The sequence below is a fragment of the Microtus ochrogaster genome, linkage group LG5, assembly GCF_000317375.1.
Source record: "Microtus ochrogaster isolate Prairie Vole_2 linkage group LG5, MicOch1.0, whole genome shotgun sequence".
In the NCBI taxonomy this organism is placed as follows: domain Eukaryota; kingdom Metazoa; phylum Chordata; class Mammalia; order Rodentia; family Cricetidae; genus Microtus; species Microtus ochrogaster.
In genome coordinates, this window is record NC_022031.1 from 15,656,227 (window position 1) to 15,681,344 (window position 25,118).

General features: G+C 36.5%; 1 protein-coding gene across 1 annotated transcript in view; it reads right to left on the minus strand.

The window, feature by feature from the left end:
• The window catches only part of LG5H8orf34 (linkage group 5 C8orf34 homolog), a 381,926-nt gene that overhangs the window by 68,515 nt on the left and 288,293 nt on the right, over positions 1 to 25,118 (minus strand). Inside the window, exons 10-11 of the mRNA XM_026786802.1 lie at positions 19,675 to 19,757; positions 5,794 to 5,870 (exon numbers count right to left, since the gene is read on the minus strand). Of these exons, the coding sequence (XP_026642603.1) occupies positions 5,794 to 5,870; positions 19,675 to 19,757 (160 nt within the window). The remainder of the gene's footprint in view (positions 1 to 5,793; positions 5,871 to 19,674; positions 19,758 to 25,118) is intronic.

Below are 25,118 nucleotides of genomic sequence, written 5' to 3' on the forward strand. Positions count from 1 at the left end.
AAAACAATTTACTTGCATAATAGTATACTTCAATGTAGAAAAGAATTTATAAGATGTCTCAAAATGTCATCCTGTAAAGATAATGAAGCAGAGAGAATTTTATAGGGTAGATTTGATAGGACTGGGCAACAACCACATTAGTAAGATAAGGGGAAAAGTATAGATAGCAAAATCCATGGTTAGGTAACTAGTTTAATGGTTAATCATATATATCAAAGATATATGCACTTTATGTTGCTTTCAAGTTATCACCTTTTCATTTTAATTTTGCAAATGTGTACATGTATGACTTCAAGAGAAGGAGTAGAAATAGAAGAATGAATCTCTGAAGCACTAGTGAGCACCTACTACTTGGCCTGAAAGCAACAGTCAAGCAACCGGAAAATAGACATAATGGTACGTCAGCACCCTGCATATTAGAAAAGCCATAAGATCCCAGCAGATTACAGATCTCCTCCAGGCTGAGCAATCAATGTTCATTGTGTGTAATGGAATTCCTCCTTTAATACAATTCCCCAAAGCATGCAGGATTTAATATAAGAAGATTCTATTCTGCTTATTAACATTCAGACAGAAAAAAGAAATAGAGCAGAGGCTTTGTGCTGACCTATGCACACCACTTGAGGAATAAGTTTTAAATGAGCAAAAAACAATTCATCAAAATATTCCCATTTAGGAACAATGTTCTTACTGTCAAAACTCTCTGAAGTGATCAGGCAATTATTTGTGTTACAGTTACTATAAACACAAATGCTTCTTTATATTCAACCCTTTGGATTATCAAAGGTTTGATTTTATTTTGACCTTATTAAATAAATGCATTGTAAAATTCATATGCATGTAATTGTTGGAAAATAAACCAAATATGTGATTTTCTGATTACAGACAGGTCCAAATCTTAGTACTTAGTAGAGGTTAAAACTATCAGCCAAGAATAAAAGCCTATGTCATCCACTTTGCAATAGAGGATCAAATAAAGCAGGTGCTTCATTTACCAACTCACAAGACACAGTATCCCACAGACTTAGAACTAACCAAACTTGGCATTTAGTTGAACGGAGTAGGCTTTATACGGAGGTAATTCCAGAATCTCCAGAACCTTAGCATCAGGATGAAGGTGGCCATAGCAGCGTGAGGTGTGTGCTATTTCTCTCCTCAATGCCAGCACCTCCCTTGTGTGCTGACACCCCAGTCTCTCAAACCTCTTCAGCTGTGAAAGACGTAAGAAAACCTAATCTATAAGACCCCAAATTCACATGATCCCTTCCTTTTGTAAAGAACCACCTCTTAGAACCCAACCCCTCAAACTCAAGCTTTTCACTGTGTATTTAATCTGATGACAAATTCTATCTGTTGAGATTAGCTAATGAGGATGGTGTGGTTCCTGCATGCTTTATATTGCATGTAGCTATTTAACAGGGACTTATTATCTAAATAATTTCCACATTAAGAAACAGGAATTGTCTTGTGCTCTTTTTTGTTTTTGACTCTATGTTTTCATACATCATTAAATGTCATGAAACCTCAATTTGCTCTCTTAAAAGGAAGTGTAACTTAATTCTCAGGATGGTTATCAACTTCAAAGTGACTAAGTCACAGAAAGACAAAAGTCCAGGAGAGTTAATGCCACACGTGAGAAATGCTTCAGGAAATGACAGTGTGCTACACATCTGTACAATTGGTAATAACACACTAACTCTAGCCAATTTTACATAAATCCCACAGTAAATAATACTTCAAAAGAAAAATATAACTTCCAGTTACTCCCGGGCATTTCAGGAAATCTCAGCAGAAGTCCTGAACTTAATTTTTGTTCTGTTTTCTGTAAGCCGTGATAACCAGTTATGTTTTTGCTCTGACCCATGTAATTAATCAATATCTTGAAAATAAAATAAAAAAACTTAAGATTAAGAGTGCTATAGGAATTGTAAAATTTGAAAAACCTTTATGCAAAACTTCAGCAATTGCTGATCTAAAACAGCTGTTATCTATCACACTCAAGAAGCTGAGCCACAACGGTCAATACCTGCTGCTTCGGATTTTCCTTTTGAAGACTTTTTCTTTGTTGTCAACCCATTTTTAATAAAAGGATTTACCTGACAAATCCAGTTTTAATCTGCATGGATTATGTGTATGCTTAAAAAACTGTCTAGACCATAGAAAAAGAAGAGAAAATTTTCAGAAAAATGATTTGCTCTGAGTGGTGGAGAAAGAAAATAATCTAAATTTAATCATTGTCTTTCTAATACTAAAATATGCAAGAAATATTGGAAGCACAGATTCAGCCATGAGGGAAAAAGCATAAAAGGCCAAGTCCAATTATTCATGGATACCCCTCAACAGGAAGGCCAGGAAACAGAGACAGCAGAATTGGGAATGAAATAACTTTACTACCTGTGGCATATTCATTGAGAATATCACTGGAAATTTTCTCTGACATGTTGTACGTTTGTTACAATAATTGAAAGAAAAGTTATTTTGCTTGAATTCCATATTAGCATTTAGAAAAAGTTGCTAACTTTTTCTCTTTGGTTTACGGAAAATAATGTCCAAAATCCTACAAATGCACACTTTAGGCAATTTACATGTAAAATATAATCATCCCAAAATAATTAGCTTATTAATCTGCATTTTCTTCATACTAAAAACAGCTATCACATAAAAATTGTCATGTTTATAATACTAATTTTTATGCATTATTTTAATTGTTACTCATTGCCAAAGGAGATTTAAATGGTTTAGCTGTAGTTAAACAGAATCAAACAAGTTTTAAGAATTTAAAACCTGTTGAATGAATAAAAACAAAACTGATATGCAACAAAATTTTTCATTAGAAGAAGCATTGTTTGATCACTATGGAAAGAAGGTAAACATCTCTAAGAGCCAATATGAAGTCACTTACAAATAATTTGATTTAAAAAAGTTAATTAATTTTTTCCCACTGGAGTATTAGAAGTTCTAAAATAAGACAAATGCTGTAGACAGAGATTATTTGATGAGGCTAATAGATAAAAGAATCTGGAGAAAAATCTTGTAGTGCCATTTTAATTAAAAAAATGTTTTGATCAGACAGATCTCATGAAGCCCAGACCGGCCTCCAACTTGCTATATACCCTGAACTCTTGTCCCCCCTGTCTTCACTGTGCAAGCAATAGATTTACAGACATGAGCCACTATTTCTACTCCTGTTAGGCATGCAGGGAGAATCATAAAATTTGCTAGAATTCACAGATGGTAAAATAAACCTCTGAGAAAATCATGATTGGCAAGTTATTACAATCTGAATGACAATCCAGCCTTCCTATCATGCCATTATGGGTGCCCTGGAGTTCATAAATACAAAACTGACCTTTCAAAAAAAGTTGATGCGACTCTGATTAATAATCAAAAAGTATTATTTGTCTCAATCACAGATCCTGCTGTCCTCTCTGATGTGACATCAATATCTAAAGTGCTGAATTTGGTTATTATATTTGACTCATAGTTTACAGGAGACTCGACAACAACAATCGTACTCAGAGAAAGTGTCCAGGTTGTATGTATTTGAAAGTAGACAATGTAAGCATTGGTCGAAAGTATAAATTGTGTGTTGTCTTTAATTTGTCTAGGATGAGGCATGCTGGTGTATTGTATCATAGATTAAATTGTTAACCTAACATTGACTAGAGTCATCTGAGAAAGGGATCTCAATTGAGAGATTGCAAGATCACACTGACTTGTGGGCATATCTGTGAATGATTGTCTTCACTGCTATTGATGTAGAAGGTTCTAGCCACTGTGGGTGGCATCATTCCCTTGGCAGGCAGTCCTGAGATATGTATGAAAGCTATCTAAGCTTGAAACAGTAAGCTGGAAAACAAAATCCCTCCATGCTTTTAATTCTTCTTGAGTTCTTGCCCTGATTTCCCTCGTTTATGGACTGTGATCTAGGGGCACAATCCAAATAAACCGTCTCCTTCTCTAAGTTGTTCTGACCAGAGGATTTTAGCATAGCAATAGAAGGAAAACTAAAATAACTACAAATATCTGAGTGTCGTTAGAAGGAACACCAATTGGTTTTAAGCTGTCGTAGTAGAACTAGGACTAGTAGCTAGGAAGCAGTTGTGAGCTACACAAGAAAATATTCAGTAATAATATAGTGCTCCAATAATGGTCTAGTGACTGAGCTTCTCTGAGCATATTTTCTCAGCCATGAATATTCGTACTGAGGACAAGAGGTGGTACAGTGACTGGGAATGCAGAAGTAAGGGACAGAAATGACCAACTGCTATAAAACATGAAGATGGCACTGACTGTTTCTAGGGCTCTAGCGAATTTAACTCATTGCTGAGGATTTTTTTTCAGAGTTTTGCAACTAATATAAAACACATGTATTATGGGTCTATTATGTGCAAATACTCAGTTAAGAAAAATGAATTAGAAAACAAAATTTTCTGGATTTTTGTATTCCATATCTAAGATGATATGGACAATAAATAAAAAAGTAGGTTATATATCAGAATGCAGGGGCAAGCAATACATTAGAAGAAACACAGAAGTGTAAAATTTTAATAAATATCAGGATATCCACAGTGTGAAAATAATGTTTTAGAAAGGAGGCATTAATTTCTTTAGCATTTTCAAGAAGAATTAATTTTATTACGATATCCCAAAGAAAAAAAGACAACCATAATAAAATGCTGTATAATCTGGATGCCATTTCATCACAGCACCATGGGTTATAGTTTATATTTATAAAATTTGTATGATTATCTCAAAATGTGTTTGAAAATGGGGTTCTAAAAAATCTGATTCTCTGAAATACAGTTACTAAGGTACTTAAAGCCAGTATAGGTGGCAATTCTGGCAATTCATCTTGGGTAAAAGGAGGATGGGGATACAGCAGCAACAAAAAAGGAAAACTATATGATGACATGAGCAGAAGACAGACGTCTCCAAGACATTAGCTTTATTTCAGCCTTCTACCTCCACATCCAGCAAGAAATATGCTTCTATTGTTTAAACTCCTTGGTCTGTATGACCTTGTGAAGGGAACCTAGGCAAACACACAGAGAATTTGCCAGTACCATATGAACACCATCTAAATCTAAAAGACTGTATTAGCCGGAGTATTGGAGCAATTCAAAATCTTTTCAAGTCATTTATATTTAGAATTTACATAGAAATTTTTGGTTTTCCAGTATTTATTCTTTTAACCTTGAATTTCACTAAAAATCAGAAACAGAATCCCATTTCATCATGGTAAAGACTTAACAAAAATAGCAGGGGCTTCACATCTGAAAATAGCAGGCATAGCAGGTATTAAGAAATATGTAAGCTTTCAAGGTACAGAAAACATTTAGTTTCTGTTAGGATGTATACACTTCAATTTATTGAGTTTGGCAAAGTTGGACAAGGCAACTCATAAGCTCTTAGAAAGTGCTTATGCTCTAGTAACAGCTGATCTCACAGGAACTAACTACCACCTTAAATTTTCCATAGGAATTAACTACCACCTCAATCAAGTTTCGCACAACTGCCCAAAGAGCTTAAAACAGCTCTGCTGCGTATTTAGTAAAGGGGTCACCTGCTGCTATGGTAACTCTGCCATGTATAGGGAATAGTAAATGCATTTAAAGAATTCTGTATAAGAAGAATGCTTATTTCTGTTCTTTGTGGATGTTATCTTAGTGCTTTCTCTCCCCTGGCCCCCAATATGTGTGTGTGTGTTTGTTAGTGTGTGTTATGGATTTAGGAAAACAAATAAATATACTTTTTGTTATGGATTTAACAAAAGCAAATTAATATACTTACAAGTTCTGTTAATTTTGATGTTCTCTCAAAATCTTCACCTTCCTCCATGAGGGTTTCTTCAGTCCCAGGTAAAGAATCTATTTTAATTTTTAAAAATAGAAGTTACAAATTGTTGATGCATAAATATGCATTTTTATGACAATAAGAGGTTATCGACATAATTGAACTACTTATTCAAATTATCATGATGTTTATGAGTAGACTTTAATGATATCTAGTCAGCTTATAGATATATGTACAAATAAGCATATTTCTAATTCAGAAGTGTATAATAAAATCAAAAATGTACAAGAGCTAGTTACTTTATTTTTACCTATAAAGCAATACTTCTGACTGGAAAGTTGTCTTACAACCACCTGCAACTACCAGGGAGCCTAGCAGTCTATTTTGGCCTCTGTGGGCAACTGCACTTAGGCGCATGCACACGCACACACACACACACACACAAAATCTGTATAATTAAAAGCAAAAATAAGTATAAAAATGAGGTAAATACAACTCTTAGCATTTATTTAGCTATATTTTGATATATATCTATTTTTAATGTCTATTTTGTTTTGCAATGTTATACTTCTTATTTGATTAATGATTTCTTTTAGATGAGGAAAGGGTTATGCAATTTAAGTATCAATTCCATCAATTGGTGTTCTTTCTTTTAATTCAGATGACAAATTGTGAAGGAGTCAAAAGGGTGCAAATGATTAAATTCTTTAGGTTTTTAATTTTTATTCATTAGTCTAATAATTAATTTTTCCCTAGCCCTATTAGTTTCTCCTTTCATTTCCCTTCCCAACCTGTCTCAGAAATCTCCCTCCTCTTCCATCTACTTTCTCTCTTCTTCAGAAATAGTGCAACACTTCCAAGTAAATCAGTCAGCCTTGGGATAGAAAGTTACAGAAAGACTAGGCATCCTGTCTTCTATTAAGGCTGGGTGAGGCAACCCAGCAGGAGAAAAGGGTCCCAAGAGTAGGCAACAGAATTAGAGAACAGCCTCTCCGGTTAGCTCCCTCTACCGAGAATCCCACAAGATCAAACCAAACAATTGCAACAAAGGCGTGCTGTGGAAACTCCTTCAGCCAATAGCCTTTTAAATACCAGTCCATTTGGGCATGATCTGAAGTACTATAAGTGCAGACCAAAAGCATGTACTTTTTTCCTGGATTCAGTTTCCAGATTCCAGCACCCACAGAGGACTGTGGCTCTCTACCCTTACTGTGAATTTTATCACCAAATGAATAAACCTTTGTTATACTCCATTTGAAGCTATTGTGGACCTCTTTAATATGCCTAGATTTCGGCTCCCAACATGTCTAAGATAATTTGTATATTGATACAAGTTCAAATTATATTTTTATACTGTGTATGTTACTATTTCTGCTTATAATTATCCTACACATATACAAAGTTATTTTGTCATATTATATTCATGCTTCTACCTCTGCTTAAGATATGTTGTATATTGATGCAATTTTAAGAGTTTTGTCATATTGTACTATACATTTTTCCCTCTGATAAAGATACTTATATATGTATTGTTTACATTTTGAGTCATTGTCCTCATTTGTTGCACATCTCTTTAAATGTGAAGACTTAGTCTTTAAGCTATATAGGTATTAAGAATTATATGTCTATAGTCATCCATGGTTGTCATACTTATAGTTAGACTAGTCAGGTTCTCTAGATATACAGAGATTGTACTCCACACAGAAAGACAATCTTCAAACACTTCAAAGAACTTTAGAATATGGCATTTAAATAATTCAGGATTCTGTTGACATGAAATACGATTGCTCCTGGCAACACCAATCTATTCCTGAGAGAATGTTGTGCACCAAAGATACTCCACTTGGAGCTTGCTTTCTTCTTGGCAAAACTGACCTTTTGTCAAAGAACTGTCTTTTCTTCAACTGCTGATAATATTGTCTAAAATGGGCAAGCAGGATAAAAGCAGAAGCCACTACCAAAACTTGTCAGGATAAGGTCTTTCACATTGTCCTCCCTCTGAAAATGGTCTGTCAGATACTCCAGACCAAAATTGGTTGCCCCAATGTTGCAAATGAGACTTTGGGTGATTGACCAGGGATCTAATTGTCTTTGTCATTTCTTTCACTTTTTGGAAGTTGCTTGATTGCACTTGCTTCTAAGTCAGGTAATATTATTTCTCTTCTCAGGTCTTTGATAGGGTTGAAGATTAGATAGCCATAGTTACTTTCCTTTACTAACTTAGCAAGATATTTTAATATAATACTTAGACTCCTCAAGATAGGCTAACTATTGAAATAGTCTCTGCTATTTGCTAATTATCTTAGACTGGACATTTAGCATATGTTTCTTGCTTGATGCTAGTTATGCTGTTTGTAGCTCAAATTTTTATGTGTGTTTTTGCCTCTTCTTTTCCCTGGACAATGTTTGATATTTGTTCTTATTGTATATAGTTTTGTATTAGGCTTAGAAACCTTTTATTTAGACAAAAGGGGGAAGTGTGGGAACTCCTTCAGTCAATAGCCCATTTAGGAAAGGGCCTAAGGTTAAAAAAAAAGTACAGATGAAAAGCAAGTGAGGCCTGGTGTTTTGCTGGATTCAGTTCCCAGCTTCCAGCACCCACAGAGGTCTGTGGATTTCTTATTGTGAGTTTTATTGTCAAATAACTAAATCTTTGTTATACTCCATTCCAGGCTATTGTGGACCTATCTTATGCACATACACATGTGCAGAGGGCCCAGGTCAGTCCCATTCAAGTTCTCTGATTGGTGGTTCAATCTCCGTGATCCCCCATGAGTCCAAGTCACTTGACTCTGTGTATTTTCCTATGGTTTCTTTGCTCCCTCTGGGTCCTATAATCCTTCCTCCCCTATTTGCACAGGATTTCCCCAGGTCCACCTAATTTTTGGTTATGGATTTCTGCATCTGTTCCCATCAGTTGCTGAGTGAAGCCTCCTTGAATGCTAGTGGTTTTATTTATTCACCATATCAAGCAAGAAGTTGTGACTGTTTAGTATAAATCTTAGAGAAGTGGGTGAGTGGTGGCTTTCAATTACATGAATAAAATGGTGGGAACCCCTTATATACGGTTGCCAATTTAGGTTAATTAGTGCAATGTAGAAAGGTATTTATGGTTTCTAGAGAAGTCTGTAATACTGATAATTATACGTCACATCTATACTCTACCAGAAGCCATCAACTTCTCTAGTTAAATTTAATTTCATATGTTGAAATTTTAAAAATCAGTTTAGAAAAAACTATTTTAGACTATTAAGTTTTATAAACTTGAGTCTTATATTTATTAATATTAAAGGAGTCCTGATAAAAGAAGCTTATTTTTATAGCAAAAGGAGATGAATAAAGAAAACTAAATCTAGACACAATTCAGGAAACAATAGATAATAAGAAGCTCTGCCCTAATGTAAGCACCTACACTTCAACTCCTGCATGGATGACCTGGGAAACAGAGTAGAAGGGAGGGCTGAAAGAATTTAAGAGCCAGAATACCAGGAAGTCTACTGAAAATTTGTCTCTGCTAGAAAAAGCTACATTAAAGAGACTGGAACAAGAAAAGTATCAATAGACATGGTAACGTTTAAGGGAGAAATTTTTATTGAACCACCGCTAGACAAAGAACTGTAGACAACTATTGACAGCTGAAAGAAGAATAATCAACCTCTCTCAGGAATTAGTTAACAAATACAGAATGGTCATTTCTGGAAAAAATATACATATATATATATATATATACATATATATATAACAAAAGTAGATTTTAAAACATGTGTTTATATATATATATATTTGTGCATACATATACATAGGTATGTAATAATAGTGATAATCAATGAAAATAAACAATTTCAGGGGAGAACATGAAAAGGGTTAGAATGAGAGTATCTGGGAGGTGCTGCAGGGTGGAAATAGGGAAGTTTTCTATTTTAATTTAAAATATATTTTTAAAGCCATATGATTATATAAAAAACCATTTAACTCATGTGCAAATGGGGATAGATTTTCCTAATGCATGAAATAAGTACTCTGGGCAAGATGTTATAATGTTGAAAACTTCAAGCCCCTTATGGTCAGTGAGTAGGGAAACATTGAAAAACTTGGCACAAGTCCAAGATTGTAGCTCATGGCATCTTTATCTCTGGTTATTCAGTGTTTCATTAAATTTCTTGGGTATAAACTTATCTCTATATAAACATAGATATCACTGTAGAACACAGAGTGCCCTCCACTATGATACTAACTCGAGGGAAAACATAAATTAAGATAATTTACCTACAGCACTTCTAAACAGAGTAGATCCATTAAAAGTAGCATATTTTAGTTGATAAAGTCAAGATGGAAAATGAAAAATGTACCAAGCAAAGAAATAGCCATTCAATTAAAATAATACTTCAGCACCTATCTATTAAAAGCAACTTTTAACAGCTTACACACTAGTATGGATAGGCCCATTAAATCAAGATGCCAGCTGGACTTTAATTGAATCTTCTAAAATTAAGTTAAAACTCTATCCAGGGAAATAGGTAGGCTAACTCAAGATCTTCATCTCCCCCTCCTCTCTTCCAATTCCAAACCCACAGGCTCATGTGGAGTTCTGCAGCAGACCTTCTGCTGTGATCTCTCCTCACTCTCTGCACCCAACCCCAGGGGATGAACTAAGTAGATCCGAGTGCAACACACTGCTTTCCTTCCTCCTGTGAAACCCCATTCCCCACCCTAGTTCATCCACATTCCTAAGTGTTTGTTCCCAATACCCAGGAACACATTCTTAGTTGGAGCTCCACTGGCCACACCAAAAAGAACCAAAAGAATTTCCCATGAGGCAACACAGATATCACAGTCTCCGAAGAACTAGGGAAGAAACAGAAACCAAGGAACAAAATGCATACCCAACAAAGAGAAGACTAGATATTAGCACCTAGAATTACATTCTTCCCAAACCCAGGTGCTTAAATACAAGCATAAAAACATAATCAATAGAAACCCAACTAAAACTAAAGCTCTAACATAATAGACACTGAATATTCCAAAATAATTGAAGCACAAATACAATACCTTAAAATAGACTTTAAGCGTATGACAGAGGTCCTGAAAAAGAAAATGATTAAATCCCTTAAAGAAATCTGCGAAAACACAAACACTGTAAGGAAATGAAAACACATACACACATATACATACATGTATGCGCATGCATGCGCACGCGCACGCACACACACACGAAACAACAACAAAGAAAGACTTTCCTAGTCCTGAAAGTAGAAATAAAATCTATAAACTGAATCTTTAGAAAACCCAAACTGAGAGCAATGTGAAGATAAAAATTTAGGACCTGGAACAGAAACTTCAGAGGCAAGACTCATAAAAAGAGTGCAAAAGATAGAAGAGGGACTCTCAGGCATTGAAGACATGATAGAAGAAATTAATACATCTATAACAGAAAATGTTAAAACTGAAAAACTCCTGGCACAAAACATCCAGGAAATCTGGGACACTATGCAAAGGCCAACTCTAAGAATAATAGGAATAGAAGAAGGAGAAGAAGATCAACTAAAAGATAAAGAAAATATTTTCAACAAAATCATAGAAGAAAATTTCCCTAACCTAACAGGAAATATTCCCTAACCAATAGGAGAGGCCTGACCTATTAAAGTATAAGAAGCATAAAGAACACCAAACAAACTGGACCTGAAAAGAAATTCCCCTCAAAATGTGAGAGCCAAAATACTAAATATTCAGAGAAAATAAGGACTATTAAAAGCCACAAATGAAAAAAGTAAGGAACATAATAAAGGTAGATCTATTAGAATCATGCCTGACTTCTCCATTGAGTGTCTGAAAGCCAGAAGCGCCTAAACAGATGTGTTGTAGATACTAAGTGACCAAAGATGCCCAGCCTAGATTACTAAACCTATCAAAACTTTCAGTCACCACAGATGGAGAAAATAAGACAGTCCATGATAAAGTCAAATTTATACAGTATTTATCTTGATTATCTTGATGTATATCAAACTCTACAGAAGGAATTAGAAAAAACAAAAAACATCAACAGTAAACAAATAAGCAAACAAAAAACTCCTCAAACATAAAGAGGTTAACTATATCTAAAAACAAACAAACAAAAACAAAAAATTCAAAGGAAATAAAGAGTTCAATAAAATCAAAAGAAGGAAGTGCACGTGACCATGCGCGCGCGCGCGCGCACACACACACACACACACACACACACACACTGGAAAGCTCTTAAATGAAAAGAAATCACACCCAAAAGAAGTAGAGGATGATACATAATGAAATTCCATACTGAAATTTAAAAAGAAGAAACAAAAAACAATACACAGAGTCAATAGAATGAAGAGTTGATTCTTTTAGAAAATCAAAAGATTGAAAAACTTATTTAAATTAACTAAAAGGCAAGAATATTAACTAAAAGAGAGAATATTTAAATTAACAAAATTAGAAATAAAAAGAATAATATAACAACAGACAGCAAGAAAATCCAGAGAACCATAAGAAAATACTTTAATAACATGTACACCACCAAATTGGAAAGCATAAAAGAAATGAATGAGAGAGAAAAACTTAAAGAAATATTCAAAAACCTTAGCTATCAAATAAATGCAATCAAAACTACTTTGCGATTTCATCTTAAACCTGTCAGGATGGCTAAGATCAATAAAGTAATGCTGGTAAGAATATGGAATAAAAGGAACACATATCCATTGTTGGTGGGAGTGCAAACTTGTAAAGGCACTTTGGAAATCACTGGAATGTTTACTCAGGAGGATAGAAACCAATCTATCTCAAGATCCAGCTGTACTACTCTTGGGCATACCCAAAGGACGCTTCAAGTAACCACAAACCCACTTGCTTAACTATGTGTGTTGCTGCTGTATGATAATAGCCAGAAGTTGGAAACAGTTGCCTTTAACAGAAGAATGGGTAAAGAAAAATGTGGTACATTACTTAATGGAATGTTATTCAACTATTAAAAGAAAAAGACATCATGAAATTTGCAGGCAAATGGATGCAACTAAAATAAAAAGTGTCCTGAGTGAGGAATTCTAGACCCAGAAAGACAAATATAGCATATATTCACTTATATGTGGTTAATAGTTGTTGAGTTAATGATAACTAAACTACAATTCATAGAACCACACAAGTTAGGAATAGAGTAAGGGACTAGAGGGCAGAAATAGTTCTAATTAGAAAAGGGAAATACAAAAGATAAACAGGATAAATGGGGAAGCTTGACTGGGGGAATCTAGTGGGGATGAGGAGGAAGAGGAGAGAGGAAGAGGAGAGAGGAATTGATGAAGGAAAAACTGGGAAAGATAGCTGAAATTAAGTGCCATTTGAAGGGTGATGTGGAAACCTAGTGCAGCAGTCAACTCCTAAAATATATACATATCTCAGTGAAATCATCAAATGACTGGAGACAGAGATAGAACCCATACCTGGCACTGCTTTGGTTTATAACCTAGGGTCCTAGGGGAAAACCAAGTACTACTGGTCTTAAAAACAAACAAACGCCAACAGAAACTAAGATTGATAAAATTATTCCTAATGCTATTCTTCTATACTCATAGATCAGTACCTTGCTCAACCATCATCAAAGAAAAAAAACCTTCTGCAACAAATGTGAATATGGAGACCCACAGTCAGATATTGTGCAGAGAGTGAAAGACCTTGGAACAGTCAGCCTTAAATGTGATGTCTCCATCAAATCTCTCCCCTTAGAGCTACAGGAACAAAGCTCATATGAACTCACAGAGACTGGGGAAGCATCATAGGGCCTGCAATGGTGTACACCAGGTTCTCTGCACATATGTTATCGGCTTCAATTTAGTGTTTTTATAAGACTTTCATGAGTGTGAGTGAGTGGGTCTCTGGTTCTTTCGCCTTCTCTTGGGCTCCTGTCCTTCTGTGGATTTGTCTTGTCCAACTCTGATGTGATAGCTTTTGTTTTATCTATTTTATTTTATTATTATCATCCCTTAGAAGCCTGTTCTTTTCTAATGAGAGACAGAAAGGGAGTGATTCTGAATGAGAAGAGAGATGGGAAGGAACTAGGAAGAGCAGAGGGAGGGGAAAATGTAACCAGGATATATTATGTGAGTAAATAATCTAGTTTCAATAAAAGAAATAATTAATAAATAAATTAATTTACATTCTATCAAACTGTGGGCAAAGACTGTAATTTTATAATTTATTATATTTTTCAGTTTATGAGTTGAAATTATTGAGTACAATATTTACTTAATATTAAAATTTATTTTCTGTAGTAAAAATAATTCATAGGGATACAAACATCCACATATACATATAAAATTGAATTAAATGTATGTGTTAAATTGAATATACATACATATACACATATATACACATATTTAAGTACTAAAAGAAAGCTTTTTATGAATTTCATGAAATCTTACAGTTAGAAGTATGATGTGTGTTCTCTATTTCCTCTCAGTGACCATGTGATAGTTTTAGATAGGTGCCTTTTTGCCTGATTTCATTTGTTCATCCATTTATGTATATCTTTGCATATTCATTATTCAACAAGTATTATAGAACAACTACACACTATGTGGTTTCAAATATGTTGAACTAAATTTTCTATTACTGTCTCATGGCATTCACTTGAATACATACACAGCGTTAATATTTTAACAAATGATGAACATATTTGAGATGGCGATAATGTCAATATTTTAGGCTATGCTCTGCTAATTGATCGTCTTGAGCATTCTGTGGTTATGGGTGTCATATTCACTGAAATCTATGGGATGATGGCCATCCTAGAACCCAGCGGAGCACACCTGGGATGGACTTTGCAGCTCAGGAGAGAATTTTATTGAAATTAACAAAGGCAAATGGACCCAGACAAAAAGACGACAATTGTGATGAAATACCAATCTAACAAACTAAGATGAGCAAACAGACATCAGAAAAAATAAAAATTCGATGCCTCATATCTGTAGCAACAAACTTTCATGTGTTTGAAGTATATTTCGTTGCTAGTGCTAACTAGCACATGCAGACATGTAAATAGTTGTGTTCTTGCTACTGTAGGGAAATTTATCTTATGAGCAACTGTGTTTTCAAGATACATCCTATAGTTGTTCAAGTTTTTAATCACATAAAATGTAATAGAAAATGAGTCTTTAGTGAAACAACACAGAAGTCTGGAACAATAATTTAAAAAAAAATATCTGTCTTTGAACTCTTGGATTGCAATTTTAATTAATCTATTGGTTGAGCATGCTGATGGGATCTGAAATCTTGAATGCTCGTCACAAGGTTTAGCTTTGATCAGCTATCTCTTGTCATCATTTTTACCATGGCTGCTTGTGTTACCAGAACTTCTCTGCACAGAATTAGGTCTATTTATAGAAATATTTATCTTGAGCCAAGTTCACTATAGATGCATAGTTGACATGTAAGTCACATCAGAGATTTTTGAATGATGCTAAAGATACTCAACTTTGGGGGGTCTCACGATTTGACTAACTTCGGGGGAAAGGAATGTCCTGAATACCTAATTAGGTATTCTAATATTTGAGTGTGGAAAAAGAAGGATATAAATATTTTAAGAAAAGAGCTTAGACTTAATGAATGCATGTTTCCAGTGGATGTAAGTATAATTAAAAACATACTACTAGATGTATTGTTTAATTTCCCAGGATATTTAAGTCTCTACAGTAAATATGTATATGTAATTTCTAAAGAGAATATGGTTTAGTTAATGGCCAAGTTGTTGAACAGTTTCTGTGTTGTGTTACTTTTACATTCAGCATGAAAGCTTTAAGAAGCATGAAATCATTTGAAGTGAGAACAAATACTCGTTCAAAAACAGGACTTTAAATGAGAGCTGATGAGAAGCCAAGGACAATGGCACGGGTTTTGATCCTACTTCATGTTCTGGCTTTGTGGGAGCCTAGCCAGTTTGGATGTTCACCTTCCTAGACATGGGCGGACCTTGGACTTTCCACAGGGCAGGGAACCCTGATTGCTCTTTGGACTGGAGAGGGAGGGGGAGAGGAGTGGGTGAATGGGGAGAAGGGTGGGAGGAGGGGGAGGGAAATGGGAGGATGGGAGGAGGCAGATACCTTTTTTTCCTTTTCTCAATAAAAAAAAAAAAACCAAAAAACAAAAAAAAAAAACAAAACAAAACAGGACTTTAAAACAGGAAGCTTTTGGTGTGAACTGAGTGTCAGGGACACTAAACATGACCGTAGGGCAAATGGTAAGAATACTACCAGCAGCAAAAGAAAGCTGCTACCACTGAGGAAAGAATGGCCTGGGCTTAGGAAGCTTTGTAATATACACAGGAGGAGATACTCAGGCTGAAGCAACAAGCCAAATGAGTGTTACTGAATGACCAGTGTGGGCCTCTAGATAGTCACCTAGAACTCTGCTTCCATTGTCAGCCTTTAAGAACTAGCTTGAAAATACGCATGTCTCAGTTCTATAACCGATCTGAACACAGGTAAACAATCATGATTTCTTTGTAAGTAGCCACCCGTATTTGTTTATATTCCTGCATCATTTTATTTTTAAATATTATTATTAGGTGATAGTCAATGTATGAAATTATATGTACACAAACTTTTCAAATAAAGTATATAAAAGGTGTTCTATGAATAAAATGCACAGTAAATTTAACTTACAAATTATAATAATGGAACACCCCAGCTTGTGAGCACTTTTAAGAATCAGAGCATTCCCAAAGCCTTCATCTGCCTCTGGGCTCCTTCTTTATCATATCTCAGCGTCCCCCTATCCTGAAGAAAACGACTCTTTTGAGTCAATCCTTCCCATCTTGTACTGCGGTTCTTTTACTTATGTGTGCTTTCCTAGAGAACACTCTCTAGAAATCTCCTCATTTTAAACTTCATGAAAACGGCAGTCTCTGGCTTAGTTTTGTCCAATCAACATTCATGCTCAATCCGTGGGTTACCCCATAATTTCTCAAAGCAGCTTCTGAGAACCAACTGCTGTTTCCAGTTGATTGTTTGAAAACTGCGCAGTGGCTGGGATGTATTATAGCAGGGAAATAATCATTCTGCAAAGCAGTTTTTGCTAAGCATTTGCCAGCTCATTGCTGACTTTATCCATCCTGTGTGTGCAGCTGAAATGCACATGAGTCCCTACAGTGTGACAATTTCATAGTCCATTGATTTCATCATCCAGAACGTTCTAACAAGGCTTGTCCTCATGCCCAGGTGCATAAAGCCGGTTTCTCCAAAATATTTATTTAGATACACGGTTTCTGGGGTTTCCATTCTATAAATATTCAAGATGTTAAGATAATAGAAAACTGTTCTCAAGTTGTTTAGACACCACCACCTATTGGAAGTAAATCTCTGTCTTTGCTAGTACTTTTTGTCAGCTTTCTTAATTAACACCAAAAATTGTTATAGAACAACACTTTATAATAGTGTCCACTTGATTTTTCTTGGTTTCTAAGGTAATGGGGCATATTTCATATACTTGACATTTGTATTTCCTCTTCTGTGACATATTTACTCAATCTGTTGATGATTTTTCAGTGGATTTGTTGACCTTATTACATTATAGATGATCTTCATATTTGAACATTCATCTTTGATAAATGAAAACTATACTGCAGATAACTTTCATTAATTTGTGGCTTTTTACCCTTGGTGTTTTTAAACAAATAGCTCTTAATTTTCTTTTTAAAAGCTGTGTGTATACGGCACGCATGTTGACATGTATGGAGTATGCATACAGGTACATGCACTGTGCAGATGTTTCCAAAGGTCAGAGGCTAGAGTCCTTTTCTTTCATTTCCCATCTGACTTTTGTTGAAGACAGTGTCTCCTCCTGTTTCTGGAGCTCCCTGATTATCAGAACTGGCTGATCAGCAAGTCTCTGGGATACTTCTCTCTCTGGTCCACCAGCACAGATGTTTACAGGTGGGTTTACAAGTGTGCGCTACTCTGCCCAGTGTGCATATGTTGGGGGCAAGGATCTGAACTCAGCTCTCATATATAGGCAATGAACAATTTCCCTACCAAGCAATCCCCTCAGCTCCATGGCTCCTGATTTGCTATAGTTGAAGTTTTCACTCTTCAACCTCAAGCTTAATTCAAGTTAAATTAATTAAAATGGTAAATTATAACATGAAAAGTGTACAGAATGTTTTGTTTTGTTTCAGTAAGTATTTGTGAAATGTAAGTATGAAATTAAAAATATTTATGTTTATAAGCATTCATTATTTCAGTTGTTTGTTGTAAAAATCATTCAAAGCCCTCTCTCTAGCTCTTGGAATGCATAGTGCATTGTTGTTTCATTGAATCTCTAGTGGTTATAAACTTTTGTGTCTGCTTTAGGACATTGTCCATTCAGGAATAAGGAAAATATTTTCCTATTGTGATTTTTTTAATGATACTGATTCCATGTGATGGGTCCAGCTAGAATACAGACAGCCAAGACAGCAGTAGAGCATCTTAGATGCCACTGGAGAAGTACTACATGGACCACTTGCTCTGCAAGCATTTTGAAGTACTCTAGATTTAGCTTCACAGGCTAAGTGATAGAGTTTGCAATGCATCCTATAGAAATGGGTATGGAATAAACACTATTAATTTTGAAAGACAATAAAGTAAACATCTGTGGTGCTGGCTGTCAATAGATTTTTGTCAACTTGACCCAAAACCTAGGCATAACTGGTTAGTTTTGGTCAACTTGATATAAAATAGAGTCACCCAGGAAGAGGGAATCTCGGCTGAACAATTGTTTCCATCAGATTAGTCTGTAGAGCATTTTCTTTGTTACTGACTGATAGGGGAGGGCCCAGTCCACCTCTGGGGTGATGCTCCTGGGTGTATGGTCCTAGTTGAGCAGAGCAGGCTATGGGAAGTAAGCCAGTAAGAAGTATCCATCCATGGTCTCTGCTTCCCTGCATGGTGGACTGTGACTTGGAAGTGTAAGCTGAGATAAAGTAGCTTTGGTCAGAGGCTTATAACAGCAGCATATACCAGGCTATGACACCTAGAAAGCGGGACTCTTAGGTGAGGGATTGCCTCCATCAGATTGGCCTTTGTGCATGTCTGGGGAATATTTTCTTGATTAATATTTGATTAAGGAGGGCACAGCCCGCTGCAGATGATACCATGCTGAGGCAGGTGGGCCTGGGCTATATAAGAAATGTAACTGTGCAAGCAGCAAAGAGCAAGCAATTGAGCAGCATTCCTTCCTTCCTGTCTCTCCTCCAGTACTGCCTCCAGGTTCATACCTTGAGTGCTTGGCCTGGCTTCCTTACATGACAGACTGTAATCTGTAATCCGAAATAAACATTCTCTTCCCCACACTGCTTCTGGTCATGGTATTTTTATCATAGCCACAAGAAATCGAGCTAAGACACAGTACAGTGAGAAGAAAGGAAGGTATTTTACTAGTGAGAAAGGAGGAGAAAGGCACAGATCAGACTTCTTCAGGAAAAATGAAGTCTGTGTTAGAGAAAAAACAATATTTAGTGTTAACACCAACTTAGCACATGAGAGAGAATTTGTGTGTTATCTCCAGTAAGATGTTGCTGTTTTCCTCCAAGAATATTAACTAGACCAGTGAATGGGAGCATGAGACATGCCAATTTTCAAGGAACTCACAATGTCCTTTCAGTTTCTATAGAGCCAACAGGGATAAGCGACATTCTAAACCGATAGGATTAGGGGCACAGTTTTGACAGCAGCCAACATATAGCTGCCTCTTCAGAATGCACACTTCCGGATTCCTTTCTTCCTTTGCCCTTCCAAGCCCAGTTGGGCAGGATGTACAGGTGACAATTTGGGAAAGACACTTTTGTAAATGATAAGGGTTAGTAAAGCTTCAATAAACACATTTGGATTTAAAACTTACCCAGTGAATCTGGGATCATCTCCTCTGGAGAATGAAGTAGTAGTGTGTCATCTGTCCTTTCCATCAGATTGTCCCCTTGAAGCCTAAACAGTTAAAAAGCATCATTGGAAATGGCAACCTGGCTAAACGGCGAACTAAAAAGTGTATGCCAGACCTCTAGACTCCGTAATTAAACATGATTCTTCAAAGCAAGCATAAACTTTCACTAAATTCATCTTAACCCCATGTTGTTACTTTTTCTAACCTGTAAGAAAAGATTTTTTGTCTGCTCTTAGATATACAGTTATGCTAGATCTGTTGTTCTCGACCTGTGGGTGGTGACCCCTTTCTCAGGTGTCACATATCAGATAGCCTGCATACCATATATTTACATTGTAATTAAAATACTAGCAAAATTACAGTCATGAAGTAGCAATGAAATAGTTTTATGGTTGGGGGTCATGATAACATGAAGAACTGTATTAAAGGGTGGCAACATTGGGAAGGTTGAGAACCACTGTGTTAGACTCCAGAATCTAGAGCATTTACATCTTAGCCTGAGCAGAGAAATATTTACAGCAAATATTTTCACTAAACCACAAAATCTGTTAAGAAGAAGGAAAGTAAGTCCGATGCCTTCTGTGCAGCTCACTTTAGGGTCCTGTACCCATGAGAAAGTTTTTATCATTGCTCAGAGGTTTTACACACACACATACACAAACACACACACACACACACACACACACACACACACACACACACACACTTTCTCCTCCACATCAACCAGTGCGAGTTGAAATGCCAGGGTCCCATTTGTCAGGGGTCGGAATAAGGATCCTGCTGTGCACAACAGCCCAGTGCTGGTGAAGGCACTAAGGATCCTCAGTAGAGGAAGATGGGGTAGGTCCTTTGCAGAGGGTTATCTCCCAGCTGGTGTATCCTTATGTTTATACAGACAAATGATACCTGACAAGACCATATTCAACTCTGTTTATGAAGCACTCAGAAACTGTGTTCTCAGAACAAGATGGGTATCAGCAATATGTCACAGAATTCTCCCCTAAAAAAGCACAGTTCTGTAAATGTTGAAGGAGACTTTGAAACATCCCTGAGCCCAGAAGTTTCTCCCAATGTATTCACAATTATTGTATGCAGGGCAAATGCTTTCCTAGGAAAATACTAACAAATGCATGGCACGTAATATTTAGTTTTGCTAAAAATAAAAGTATAATTCATAACTATATTTGGCTCCAGTGCTAAAATTCTCAGAAATACCTATGAATTTGTATACCATGGTAAATTCACAATATCTTGTTCTCTTTATCATCTTGAAAATTATAAGTATTTGTAAATTATGCTCACCTTTTTATAATATTGATTTGTGTATATTTCTCTATATGCCACATATTACATTACTGCATACATATTACAGATATGCCATATCACATAGTGCATAATAGCCTCTTATTTATATAACCATGTTTATTATATTGTGGAAGTTAACTAGGGTGGTCATCAGGTAAAAAGGCAGTTCTTGCCAAGACTGATCACCAAGATTTGATCCCTCAGACATACATAGTAAAAGCAGGGAAATTACCCTTGCAAGTTGTCCTCTGACCCTCAACATGTGTGCCATGGCATGTGAAAACCCACACCCAGAAATTAATAAAATTTAAGGCTTGCCAAGAAGAATTTCCCCATAGCACATTTTTCCACCAGCTTTTATACCTCAATAAGTTTTACCTCAAAAAATTGATGTTTTAAAATAATTAATGAACTATACTTTCCCTCAAACCTTCCTCACTACTTTTCCTCTTACAATTTGTGTAAACAAATTAAGAAAAATAATTTTGATAACCCATAATATCAAATACTGGTTTTTTGATATTATGACTCTCTCTTTTTTTTGAGCTCACTTTTCCATGACTATTCAACCAAAATTATTCTTTTAAAGTGTAAAGGCATATTGCATATTTAAAGGTGTAAATATACTCATTATTAAAATTCACAAGGGGCTAGAGAGATACCTCAGTGGTTGTGAATGCTTACCGCTCTTGCAGAGATCCCGGGTTTGGGTTCTGAGAACATACATTGAGTGACTAACAAATGCCTGTAGCTACAGATCAAGGGAATTGTATACCCACATATGTGCACATACACACACCTAGACACAAAATTTAAAAAATTAAAAATTTACATTTAAAAATATTCACAAATGTTTCAACATACTTGTGGAATTAACAAGAAGGTTAAAATGTAAAAGGAAACTAAACTACCAACAAAGAGGAAAAGAATTACGACATATAATCTATGCTTAGCTGGTGTCCCAGCAAATGTATGTGAGCCTATAATCCCAGCACACAGGAAAAAAAGACAAAGGATCCCCAGTTCAATACCAGCCTGGAAAAAAAAAAAAAACCTGTCTGAGGAACTGAAAACCAAAAATACAATAAAAATAAATAGAAACTTTTTGTTGTTATTTTTTTTCTCATCTGATGAGTCAGGAGAGGTAAATGCTTACTTGGTATGTATTAATTTGACCAGTGATGAACCACATGTTGCAAGGATCAAGGCAACTCTAATTGTCTTGGATTTCAGAGTCCTTGGTGTAGCTGAGTTGAACAAACAAATAGCCATGAATACATCCCAGCAAATCGGGTGTCCTTGAAGCTAGCTCATCTCTGTCCAAGCACTGCCCTCCAGATGCCTGAGAAGCCATTCGCTGTGACTTGGCACCTTTCCCCTAGGGAGTGATCTGCCTGACTGCTCTGCCAATATTCCCCAGGCTGCAAGCCACACAGCGCTACTGTTGTCAGAGGTTAGGAGCTGCTGCGCAAACAAGGATTGTGGGGACAAGTCCGGGAAATTCAGCCTTGAAAATGTCAAACTGTTTTTATTTTACTTTTTACCTCAAGACTTTCCAGGCCCTTACTCTTTGCCTTCTAAAACCCCTCTTTCATATTAAAGAAACTTCTCTATACTTTTGACCCCTGTGCAGGGTGCCTCCACTCCCCTTGTCACAGGGAAGCTCTTCTGCTGGAGAAGGAGGTGGAGTTCAATGAGAGCATGTGCTTAGCATGAGCACAGTGAGGAAAGTGGTGTTACTACATTTCTCCTCTCCAAAGAAAACTGCCTGGTCCCTCAACCTCAGGCTACTCAAGACTGTGCAGATAAACCTTTCTGCTCTCTGGTGATAAAGACTACTCAAGGGGCTTCCGTTTCCTTCTTCAAACCTTATAGTCCTAATATCTGGAGTATTTGAGTTTTCATGGGGGTGCATATGGGATAATCTCAAAGACCCTTGACTTCCTCAGATCTGGAGAACTTTCTTTGCTTCATCATCCCTAAACCAACGACATGAGTCTCACCTTCATTTGGTGTTAGAAATGTCTGAATCCATGTTCCTTGGAAATACTTCTGGCCTTTGTGCTTTTTCATAATGCCATTGCAGATAATACTTTTTTTTTTCTCCCGGAATGACTTTAGTTGTATGTCCCTGTTAGCTATTCTGTTTTCCTTATTGTCATTTTTCCCTCCTCAGTTGGAGTTCATGTGTCTTTGGTTCCGTCTCCTGCAGTCCCCTGTTGCCACCAAGATGACTCCACCCCCACTCATCTGTCATATAGCGCTCCTGTGAAACTGAACAACACTGATGACGCTAAGACTCTCTACTGCTTGGAAGTGCAAAGCGATCTTTCCAACTCTAAAGTTAAGCTTTTTGGCTGTCTTTCTTCGATTTTTTCCAAGGACTTTCCAAAAACAACACTTCTTCTGTGTCACTCAGAAAAAAAAAATGAGTTCATCTGGAATAAACACCTTCATTTCTTCCTCACACACAAGCTCCACAATCATCTTCATTGTTCATTTTCCAATTCACAAAGGAGGAGTCTATCAGTTGGGCTGGTGATGGGGAGCTGCTGTCTCGTGTCTCTTTTTTTCTTCAGTTTGTTTTTATCAACCTCCACCCCGCCCTTGTCATTCATTCTGAACATTTCCACTATCACTTCCTACAGGATGTGAGCAAGCTTACTTCTCTTTCATAGACTGATGAACACACACACACACACACACACACATACACACTACTCTCACATTGTCTAACACATGTTGCTATTGTTTCTTTCCTATGCATTGTACTTGGAGTCAAGCTCCATTATTCTTCATTCAATACCTTTGCTTTCACAGTTTCTGTTCAAGGTGCTTTAGTGTGGTCTCAATCATCCTGGGATAATTGCTCACACTAGGAAGTTTCTGGCTCTGTACAATGTAATATTTCAGCAGGGGAACCATACTATCAGCATTTTCAGTGGTTCCATGGAAAGGTTTTAGGGATTGCACAATAAATTACAATGAAGAAAATGAGGAGTTTTAAGTGTTTATGACCTCTTTCCTCAGAAAAATAGAGATAGAAAGAGAAAGGGACCATAATTTTAGTGTGTTCTCAAAATAATCTTTGACTCAAAAGGGTTTAAGAGCTCCCATTTGTATTGGCTTCTTGTCTCCTGCAAGACGAGTTATGGTTTCCTCAGCACATTATGAGAATCCCTCAATTGGACAATCCCTGCTTGTGCCTGCAAATCCATCGTCTTGGATATCCTCCGGAGGGTTTTGTAATATATAACCCACAACTGCTTTCCCTTTTTCAAAGATCTTTTGTTGGGAGTCCTCTGACACTGTGTTGTTCTCTCTGGCAGCTTTACCTTCTCCTCTTTTGTCATGTGACCTATGTCTGGCTTTTTCATTCTGATTTTTCCCCTTTACAAAAGCGTTTCTTCTGGAAATCTCAGCATCTATGCTGATCCTTAGGATAACTCTGCTACACTGTCTAATTGTTTATAAGAAGTCTGTGTTTGTTAGTTCTGGAAAAGAGTTTGTCCCTAAAACCTACCTTAACAGAATTTGGGTTAACTGAGTTTGGTGAATTACAGACTCTGAGAAGATTTCTGAGATATTTTTCAGTGATTATTTCAATTTGGAAGTAAAGAAAGATATGATCAAGATGTCAGGTAATAATTCTCTGAAGACTACTTATTTATAGCACTATGTCCTTGAGAAATCCTTAATGTCATCCTGCCTGTATCCTGGGTCAAGTAATTCTTTGTTGGCCCATCTTGATGCACAGAGTGAGACAGAGGCGGCTGCACCAAGGCTTATGTAACCCAGGAAAGAAGGACATGGATATGCAGAATAGGAGCAGAGCCCTGTGATGATGGATTAATCCCACATGGAGCTCTGAGGAATTCAGTGAGATGCAACTACTTGAATGATCAAAGCATTGGCTCACAGACATGCAGTCAGGGCTGGCTCTTGGACACTGACTTCTCTTAAGCCATGATATGAACATACTCCAGTATCGCATAACTGCCATTTGAAGTAGTGAATAGGCAATTGTGCCCACACACTGAGACAATGGGGATGTTCTGTCGGGAACTCACCAAGGCCAGCTGGCCTGGGTCTGAAAAAGC